The 10787-nt window shown below is 46.2% G+C and overlaps 1 protein-coding gene across 1 annotated transcript; it reads left to right on the top strand.

Moving 5' to 3' along the window:
* Positions 1-6006: 6006 nt before the first annotated feature.
* On the top strand, positions 6007-9995 carry LOC129612914 (pneumococcal serine-rich repeat protein-like). Its single transcript, XM_055526750.1, has 4 exons — positions 6007-6127; positions 6582-6716; positions 6772-6842; positions 7428-9995. Exons 1-4 carry the CDS (start codon positions 6007-6009, stop codon positions 9993-9995), a joined length of 2895 nt encoding a protein of 964 aa, XP_055382725.1.
* Positions 9996-10787: the final 792 nt, after the last annotated feature.

Below are 10787 nucleotides of genomic sequence, written 5' to 3'. Positions count from 1 at the left end.
ACCAGCAGAGGATGACGATGAAGACGACGAGTCGTTGCCTTCTTCGGACGAAGAGGATGAGCGACTCCGGAACGAAGAAGAGGCAGATCGGAAAGCCGGGCCGCTCCAAGTCCCAAATGAGAAGCGCGAATGTCGCCGTTTAAGTGTTTCTGGGATGCCATCATCGATGAAACAGGACAATTTCGAGGTACGTGATTGAATCACAGCCCCGTAGTCAGGCAGATCCCTGGAATTTCATCGGTAGTTCATTTTCTATCTGTGTTTATTAGTTTTTGCATGACACAAACTTTAGTCTCTTGGTCTTTATTGTTCTTTCGCTGTTTATTGTTGTCTGTTAGAATAAGCGACAGGAAGTGAAAAGTGACACTGGGTACTTTGATGCGGGCACGTTGTTGGGTTTGGGAATTGGTTACGCGTGTAAGAAAGGACTAAAACCCGAAAGTCCAAATCAAGATGATTTTTTCATTGTGAGGTACGCAAGACCTTTATCAATGATGATGTCCCAGTTATTTATGATCTCTCAATGATTCATAATGCCCCACGGTTCAGAATCGATGATTGGGGGCTCTATGGCGTATTCGACGGTACGTTTTCTTTATTTTTTGTTGGTCTAGTCAAAATTTCCTCATTGTACTTCAATTTATTATTTTTATATCGCTTTTAGGTCACGGTCCGTATGGCCATGATGTTTCTAATTTTGTACAAAGAGAGCTTCCAAAGTTGATTTATAATAATTCTGAATTTATTTCAAATCCAAAGGAAGCCCTTCGCCAGTCTTTCATCGCTGTGAGTTGAAATGCTTGTAGCTATTCTCTGTGGTTCATCGCTACATCTATCGTCCTTCATCTGATGCCCCTCAATTCTATCCACCGCATCTTGCGGGGGAACGTCACTATTTCCATCCTTTCACCGCACGATCGTGTTTTCCAGGTCCATCAAATGTTGGAAGCAGCCGCAGCGACTCATAATATGTTTGACTGCTCGCTTAGTGGAAGCACCGCGACCGTCGTGCTTCATCGAAAGACGTTGAACAAGTTGTACGTTGCTCATGTTGGCGATTCCAGATGCGTTCTGGGACGCTCATCCAAAAACGGTAAACCGAGATGCTCCCGCTCTTTTCTATGGCTCTCTCTTATGGCGACATATCTCCACTTTCTCGTTTGGGCGCTCTGTTATCGACGGCTGATTTGTGTTGCCCTTTACAGGACGCAAAGTCGAGGCCGTTGACTTGACCACTGATCACAAACCAAATTCCGAATTCGAGAAGAAACGCATAGTAGCGTCGGGTAAGGTATTGCTTATTTGAAGTTGTATCAGGCTCTGCTGACAGGTGGCCAAGTGCGTCGACTAGAAGGCGACATCCCTTATAGAGTGTTCCTGAAGGGGCGGCTATATCCCGGACTTGCCATGTCGAGGTAACAACTCAAACAACGAGCTGTCAAATTTGTACTTGTCTTCCCAGAGCCATTGGTGACACCGTTGGCACCCAGGCTGGAGTTATTTGCGAGCCAGATGTTTCCGGTAGGTCGCTACGACAGAATTTTCTCTCCCTTCACACTGCAATACGTTGCATCTCGCCTCGACTCGGGGCGACTTGCTTTGGGCAACTTTTTCACATAATCCCTCTCTCACATGATGACTTCGACTCTCTATTGTTGGAATACAATCGACTCTCTCTCTTCTTTAACGCTCTCTGATTTTTCTTCTTTGCAGAACATGCGATTAATCCGGATCGCGACTTGTTTATAGTTTTGTGTTCTGATGGTGTTTGGGAGTTTTTGTCTTCATCAGATGTGGCTGATGTTGTTCATGCAAATGGTCTACGAGGAGTTCAAGTAGCAGCAGACATTGTTGCTCGAGAATCATGGAACCGGTAAACGTTGCGTTGAGTGTCATTGCATGAATAATACATATACTTGATGGTAATATAGTGACAGTATAGATGTTTGATGATAATACATATATTTGATGGTAATACTTGTGTATGTGCCTTCCAGTTGGATTCAGGAGGAAGGAAGCGTCGTTGACGATATAACGACTGAGGTCATCTATTTAAATCCAGAAAGCATTCAAGCAACATCCGGACGAAGATAAGGACTGCGTGTGGGTGCTCTTCCATAAGGACTGCGTGTGGGTGCTCTTCCATAAGGACTGCGTGTGGGTGCTCTTCCATAGGGACTGCGTGTGGGTGCTCTTCCATAAGGACTGCGTGTGGGTGCTCTTCCATAATGTTCCTTAACAGTCACACAGGCCATCGAGAGGGACTTCATTCTTTGTTTACTTTATGGACAGATTTGACTCTTTTACTTTTTTCCGGTAGTTCAATGCTGCCAGGTGTTCCTCTGATTTCAATTCTAGTGCGCTTTTTATGTCGATTGCCCGACGTTGCAATAAATGTTCGGAAATAAAAACTCCATACTCTTGTTAAAAAAATGAAGAAATATCCATTGATATTTTTGTCAGCCTCGTGGCCTATTCATCCATAGTATTCTGGATTGCTCCACTGCATTGCAGTGTTGCTCCACTACAGAGTTGCTCGCATTGGAGTACCCAACAGTGGTGTTCTCGTAGTGCTTCCTTTTTCAACAGACCATAGAACACACCCGAACGTGTCTGAGTGCTGCGGTCTTCGCCCGTCTTTCGACAGAGCCAAGATGTCTGTGTGCTGCGATCCAAGAAGCACTTCATAAAATCAGATCAGTCCCGTAGTTCTTTGGCTCAAGTGGGGCTTCTTTTGAGGCATTTGGCTTCCGTCGGAGCAGAGATTCCAACCGTTCCACTGCTGACCGTTTAGGTGAAAGAACTTCACTTGGTAATTCAGGCGGGACTTCCCGTCGGATTGAAGTCTTAGATGCGCGTCGCCTGAAGCTCGAAGCAGGACTTTGGGGGCTGCAAACGGAAGCTTTCGAAGCGCGGAAACTTCGCCGGAAACTCGTCGAAGGAGTTTGGAAACTTGCAGCCCCGGAAGTTGAAGAACGCTGTGAAGCTGCAGCAGCCCGGAAAGTTGGAGCAGGTGGAGAACCAGGCGGCTCTCCGCAGCAGAGAGGGTTGAAGTGGCGGATTTTCACGTTGGCTTGAAGTTCCTCACAATCATCAAAGGTGGAGAGCGCCGAATAAAAATTCTCTCCAATGGCAGGCGCTGCAATCAGCAGAAGCCCAGTACATTGTGTAAGTCTCTTCCTCCGATGCTCGTCCATCTCAGTGGATGAATTCATGTCTTGCCGTTGAAAAACTGAGAAGGACCACGACAAAAAACGGCACATTACCACCTTTCTTTTCACATGACAACCATTTGGCACGTAGTTTCTAGTTTAAAGTGTTCCAATCATGAATTAACAATTTAACTTCTCGCTGGTGACGTTAAGGAGCGAATATTGACACCAAAATTAGAACTAGATGTTGCATAAGGCCGACGATGTTGAGCTCTTCTGCCTATCTTCGTGATGTTGAGCTCGTCGGCCTCGCCGATCCCGTTTTCGGGTTCTTTGGGACCGATATTCGGCAATGCTGTTTGGTCAAATACTTCTTCATAAGTTCAAGATTTTCTGTATTTTCTCCGCTTGCTGTATTTTCTCCACTTGTTGTGGGAAAGTAACACTTCTGCTTCGACGGTCTCTCAGAAGGGGGAAACCACATCGCGTGATCCTTTTTTGATTCCTCCGTCGTTTCGGGACAAGGTTTTCTTTCACTGGGAGGAAGCCACTTCTCGTGATGACTTTTTGGTTTCTTCTCAAGTTTTCGCTCCAGCCGATGCTTCTCTTCCTTCTTGACTGCAGTGCTGGTCGCTTCTCCGACACTTTCATCTTTGCTGCTTGGATTGCTTCTGGCATTGCTGAGAACTTTCAGACCACGAATTTTCGGAAATTTGGGAAGACCAATTCCTTGGAGCGAAAGACTATTTCCTTGGAGCTCTTCGAAATGCTGAAGCTCGCCCTCAGAGTCCCCCAGACAAAAAAGCCGAGGGGATGCCACAAGCAACGCCCCTGCGCATTTTTTAAGCGACCTCGATCTGTTCGGCAGCATAGTAGGCAAGACGATGTCCGTTATCTGTCATGCCTGACACGATCGAAGATCTGCATGTCTACATGGCTTATGGCTTATGGCTTTATAGATTCGCTCACTTTCACAATCTAATTTTTCAAGAATGGTTTCGCGTTTTTATTTTTCCTGTTTTTTCGCGGCTTTCCTTGCAACCGTTTTTTGTCCTCTTGGTGAGGGACATGCATACGTCAAGAACATTCCAGCAAGAAACACACTTCAACATTCGGGGTAAAAACTTATCTACTTATCAGTTGTTCTGTGATTTATCAATTAACTTATTAATTGTATCAATTAATTGTATTAATTGTCTTGTGATAACTTATCAATTTTCAGAGACCAGCAGGGAACTAATGGGAAAGGAGTGTGCGGTAAGTCCATCAGCCATGCTAGGTAGAATATAGCAGTACTGTCGTCTCGATAAAATGCCGTTCTTTTTTATAGGTGAGCTGGGGCAATGACCTTCAGACGAATCTGCCGCGAAGGTGAAGTCGTCCTTTAAAACACCATTAACTGAATTGAAGGCTGGCTCGATCTGGGAGTCGGAGGTTCTTCTTACCGCGACTCACAAAGGATTCTACGTGTTCGGTATGTGGCAAGCCAGAGCCATTCTCCAAAGTCGTATTCGTCAGAACTCTGCCATCCCAGTGGAAAAACAATCACAGAAGATTGTTTTAAAGTCAGACTGAAACGAGACCCAACAGACGAGCGCTACAGCCCATATGTGAAGAAACATCCAGAGCTCGGTCTGATGCATTGCGCCATTGCTGGTACTTACAACTGTGTTCTTTTTTTCAGCAATTTTCCAAGAAAATGCATGTATCGGTTATGGCAAACCCCAAAAAGTTCGCTGGATTATACCCAAGGATTTTGGTGATTGCAACCATTGTACGTGTCGATTGACTAGGCTTGCTTCATCGCCTTCCACACATAGCAGTACCTAGTCCGTGATATTCTGGCTTTCACTCTCGTTCTTTCAGGCATTCTTCGCTGGTACTGGCAAACTGGTAAGTCGTTTCTTGGTATCCTCCCATGACAAGTTTCTTGACAAATTATCAAAAAGCTTGTTTTTTGAATCCTTTTTTTTCGAAATTTAGGCAATAGTTGCGATCCAGTTCCTGAAGGGGTTTCATTTCCAAACTGGAAAAGTGAGGATCCCAAGTGCGGAATGGCCGTTTCCACTACTGGGAGTTCCTGTGGGAAAAACTGCCCAAACCCTAAATGCGCTGGAGAGCATTTTAAGAATTGTATGGACGTCAAAATCACTGGGAGTGGCTTCGATAGCCAGACGACAGTAACAACCAAGAAACCGTCAAAAAAGAAAACCACTCGGAAGGGATCGGGGTCATCTGGAAAAGACGACTCTGATGAAGAAACGACGAAAAAAGGAACCAAAAAGAAAGGAAAAAATTCGAAGAAGGTTAAAGATAGTTTCGCAAGGCCCCTAAGTGCTGCTGTCGCTTTCCTCGGCGCTGTGTTGCTTGCTTAAGTAAAAATAGTTTCGCTTTTGTGGCAAAGCCCCTATGTGCTGCTGTCGCTTTTCTCGCTGCTGTGTTGCTTGCTTGAGTCTTAACGCGAGATAACTGAGTCTGCTATTCCGCCGAGGTGGTTCAAGATGGTTATGGAACATTGAGCGGTTTAAGCTCACGATGGAACAGAGAATTACTCGGTGACACCAAACTACTAGAGCGTGAGTACAGTCAAGGACCTGTAGGCATGCAACGGACATCTGAGAGCCGGGACAGCCTCGCATGCACGAAAACTCAAGTTTAATTAATAGAACCTTGAGAATGAAGCGTCTGGCTATTCTGCTGATTGTTCTCGTTGGTGCATCTGCTGACGTCCTCGTGACTATCGAGGAGCCTGGAAGAATGCAATCATCGGCGACATTTGATTACTTGGTAAGGGATTCCAACACATTTCCTTGATCCATCGTTGAGCGTGCAGGGGGTGGAAACGTTCAATCACATGACCGCTGGACATCATGGCAGAGTCCATACCAATTTCAACCTTCCTCATGATCGAATTCGTGGGATGTATGAAGGTGTCACGATCAAGAACAGAGACATTTTTGGGGGAGCTGGCGGAGGTACGCACGCGAATGTGCCTTGAAATTAAATTTGTGGCCTTTAGGAAAATATGCCGTTGCGAGCAGCAGTCACCCGTACAGTCTACGATTGCAGCATAAGGGGAAAAACGGAGTCAACTATTTCGGCTACTGGTTGAGTGCATTGGATTCTGGGAATATGCTAGAATTGAGGCACGAAGGAAAGACTATCTTCACTTTCACTCCTTCTGATGTTTTGGAGCGTGTGCAAAATCGCCAGGAGTATTTTGGTAGGATTTATGAATGATGACTTTTGAGAGTCCCAATCCCTTTCAGGAAATCCAACATTCTCCAATCGCCCAAACGACATAGAACCTTATGTCTTTGTGAGTTTGCACTGATTCAGTTTTTTGTTTTATGAATTGGTCTCAGGTGAATTTTTTCTGTCAAGATTGCGTCTTTGATGAAGTTCATTTGAGTCAAATTGGGCCATCAGGCTATGAATCCGATAATCATAGCGTTGGGCACTTCAAGGAAATATCAGGGGAGGTGATTACTACTTCCACTACGACCCCCACCACCACTACATCAACTACTACGCCAAGAACCGCCTCAACAACGTCACGTAGAGGTAGGAGAATTCAAGCGGGGACTTTCTGATTTATTCACCCTTCGTCCCTTTCAAGAGGGTTCCGGAGTTCTTGTGACGATTGAGGAGCCTGGAAGAATGCAATCATCGGCGACATTTGATTACTTGGTAAGGGATTCCAACACATTTCCTTGATCCATCGTTGAGCGTGCAGGGGGTGGAAACGTTCAGCCATATGAGCACTGGACACCATTCCGGGGTCGTCCAAACGAACTTTAACCTTCCTCACGATTTGATCCGCGGAACGTACGATGGCGTAACGATTAAGGACAGAGACATCTTTGGAGGGGCTTACGGTGGAGGTAGGCGTGTTGGCAGGCCCTGAAACTAAACTCGTGACTCTTAGGAAAATATGCCGTCGCGAGCAGCAGTCAACCGTACAGTCTACGATTGCACCAGAAGGGGAAAAACGGAGTCAACTATTTCGGCTACTGGTTGAGTGCATTGGATTCTGGAAATATTCTAGAATTGAGGCATGAAGGAAAGACTATCTTTACTTTCACTCCTGATGATGTTTTGGAGCGTGTGCAAAATCGCCAGGAGTATTTTGGTAGGATTTATGAGATGATGACTTTTGAGAGTCCCAATCCCTTTCAGGAAATCCAACATTCTCCAATCGCCCAAACGACATAGAACCTTATGTCTTTGTGAGTTTGCACTGATTCAGTTTTTTGTTTTATGAATTGGTCTCAGGTGAATTTTTTCTGTCAAGATTGCGTCTTTGATGAAGTTCATTTGAGTCAAATTGGGCCATCAGGCTATGAATCCGATAATCATAGCGTTGGGTACTTCAAGGAAATATCAGGGGATGTCGTGCCTTCACGAACGCCTACGTCGAGTACAACAACAGCTGCACCAGCTACAACAACAACGACAGCAGCTACGAGGACACCAGCTACAACGGCACGCTCATCAGCGACGTCGTCAAGTACCATCCCCATGACTCGTGCACCCGCTGTATCCACGCATGGATTTGAAACGACATCAGTAACAGAAACTGGAAGGACTTCAGCAACACAAAGTGGCAAGACTTCAGTGACAGAAAGCGAAACGAGTTCAGCAACACAAAGTGGGAAGACTTCAGTGACAGAAAGCGAAACGAGTTCAGAAACACAAAGTGGAAACACTTCAGTGACAGAAAGCGAAACGAGTTCAGCAACACAAAGTGGAAACACTTCAGTGACAGAAAGCGAACCGAGTTCAGCAACACAAAGTGGCAAGACTTCAGTGACAGAAAGCGAAACGAGTTCAGCAACACAAAGTGGCAAGACTTCAGTGACAGAAAGCGAAACGAGTTCAGCAACACAAAGTGGGAAGACTTCAGTGACAGAAAGCGAAACGAGTTCAGCAACACAAAGTGGCAAGACTTCAGTGACAGAAAGCGAAACGAGTTCAGCAACACAAAGTGGCAAGACTTCAGTGACAGAAACTGCAAGTGACGTTCACACAGGGACAGAGACCCAAACAGCAACCAGCGGATGCTCATGCCATGGACAAACTGGAACAGCTCCAGCAACAGTAACGAAGGATTCACCCGCCGGAACCGGAGCAACTCAGACTTCAGCAACTGCATATACTCGGGATGCAGGTGCCGGGAGTGTAACTGCTACAGGTGACGAAAGCTTCACAGATTATGAAACTGCCACAGACGCTGGTAGCGCAACATTCACAGCAACCCGAAAGTGTACGGCAACTGCAAAGACTTCACGAACAGCATATACAGGCGCAAGTGCCGGGAGTGTAACTGCAACAGGTGACGAAAGCTTCACAGATTATGAAACTGCCACAGACGCTGGTAGCGCAACATTCACAGCAACCCGAAAGTGTACGGCAACTCCAAAGACTTCACGAACAGCATATACAGGCGCAAGTGCCGGGAGTGTAACTGCAACAGGTGACGAAAGCTTCACAGATTATGAAACTGCCACAGACGCTGGTAGCGCAACATTCACAGCAACCCGAAAGTGTACGGCAACTGCAAAGACTTCACGAACAGCATATACAGGCGCAAGTGCCGGGAGTGTAACTGCAACAGGTGACGAAAGCTTCACAGATTATGAAACTGCCACAGACGCTGGTAGCGCAACATTCACAGCAACCCGAAAGTGTACGGCAACTCCAAAGACTTCACGAACAGCATATACAGGCGCAAGTGCCGGGAGTGTAACTGCAACAGGTGACGAAAGCTTCACAGATTATGAAACTGCCACAGAGGTTGGTAGCGCAACATTCACAGCAACCCGAAAGTGTACGGCAACTGCAAAGACTTCACGAACAGCATATACAGGCGCAAGTGCCGAAACCGCAACAGGTGACGAAAGCTTCACAGATTATGAAACTGCCACAGACGCTGGTAGCGCAACATTCACAGCAACCCGAAAGTGTACGGCAACTGCAAAGACTTCACGAACAGCATATACAGGCGCAAGTGCCGGAACCGCAACAGGTGACGAAAGCTTCACAGATTATGAAACTGCCACAGACGCTGGTAGCGCAACATTCACAGCAACCCGAAAGTGTACGGCAACTGCAAAGACTTCACCAACAGCATATACTCGAACAGGCGCAAGTGCCGGGAGTGTAACTGCAACAGGTGACGAAAGCTTCACAGATTATGAAACTGCCACAGAGGTTGGGACGGTAACCCAGGGTCTTACTGGGGCTGAGGAAACTATGACAGGGGGTGCAACAGAGGATGTCACTGCAACAGCAACAGAGGATGTCACTGTAACAGCAACAGACGATGTCACTGCAACAGCAACAGATGATATCACTGCAACAGCAACAGAGGATGTCACTGCAACAGCAACAGAGGATGTCACTGCAACAGCAACAGAAACAGAGGATGTCACTGCAAAAGCAACAGAGGATGTCACTGCAACAGCAACAGAAACAGAGGATGTCACTGCAAAAGCAACACATGATGTCACTGCAACAGCAACAGAGGATGTCACTGTAACAAAGGTTGGAACTGTAACAACAAGGGTAGCCACAAGCAACAACTCAGTCACTACAACCAGAACAGGTGGAACCCCTTCAGCGAGTACGACAACAGAACCGGCTGCAGGCGGAGCAAACGGGGTTCTGATTGGTGTTGCATCGGCTGCGGGAGGCCTGGCAGTTGCTGGTGCAGCAGGAGGTGCATACTATTTCAAGACACGCCAAGGCAGTTATAACGGAGACGACCTTGATGTGACCGACGGAGATGCTCCCCAACAAGTCAACGAACGCGAACAAGAAGCAGATGCCTCATTCGTGTAAAAGTCAATAGTGTCGTCAGTACTCTGGGTGTTTATCATGTATAAGTGTGTCAGTTCATCGTGTGCTTGCATGCAAAGGACAAAATTGCCTACAGAATTGAGAAGATCAGTTTGGTGAGATTTCATTCACCCATTCAGCACCAAGGTATTATCTGCTTCAATGCACAATGGCACTCAGAGGGACTGAACACATGTACGAAGGCTGTAGTCGAGCGCTGCAATATCTTTAAACACTAGTTGAGAGTTCGAGCAACATTTAGCTGTATGAAATAATTTTAAAGACTAAACACCAGTTTGAGATGATTTTGTTCTATTTTTGGTAGTTCAGTGTGCTTCATCTTTTGGAAGCTTTGCTAAGAACTCTCCTATCAATTCTTCAATCTCGACGACGAAGAGGAAGCATCAAGAAGAAAACAACAGGGCAAGCGATGGCTATGCTTTGGTTTTATGATGAACCAGTTCACACTTGCTCGCTTGGTTCAATTTCGCGGCTCTGAAATCCTCCGTGTTTCTTCTTTTTTGTGATCGGTACAAGTTCGGTTGATTCACAGATATTCATACCCTAATGAGACAGTGTGGTCCGTCCATCAGCCAATAAGCGGTGCAGATAAAGAAGGCCAAAGAGAGTCGTTTGCAGACGGCCAAGACACTGTACAAATTTAAATCTGTGAAGACGCACGGAAGACCAACGTCGTGCAACAACGGCAAGAAGAACCGAAGGATGGGTGCTGCGACGCACAACATGGTTAAAATGGTCGAAGGCCCGAAAAGATTCAATACCCCATAATACGTC

Source organism: Condylostylus longicornis, unplaced genomic scaffold, assembly GCF_029603195.1.
Source record: "Condylostylus longicornis isolate FDR11 unplaced genomic scaffold, ASM2960319v2 ptg000078l, whole genome shotgun sequence".
In the NCBI taxonomy this organism is placed as follows: domain Eukaryota; kingdom Metazoa; phylum Arthropoda; class Insecta; order Diptera; family Dolichopodidae; genus Condylostylus; species Condylostylus longicornis.
This window is presented reverse-complemented; position numbering and strand designations above follow the sequence as displayed.

Coding starts and splice junctions, on each gene's coding strand:
- LOC129612914 (XM_055526750.1), top strand. CDS start 6,007: ATGACCGCTGGACATCATGGCAGAGTCCATACCAATTTCAACCTTCCT. Junction 6,128..6,581: donor TTTTGGGGGAGCTGGCGGAG/GTACGCACGCGA, acceptor TTGGGCCATCAG/GCTATGAATCCGATAATCAT. Junction 6,843..7,427: donor CGGCGACATTTGATTACTTG/GTAAGGGATTCC, acceptor AATTGGTCTCAG/GTGAATTTTTTCTGTCAAGA.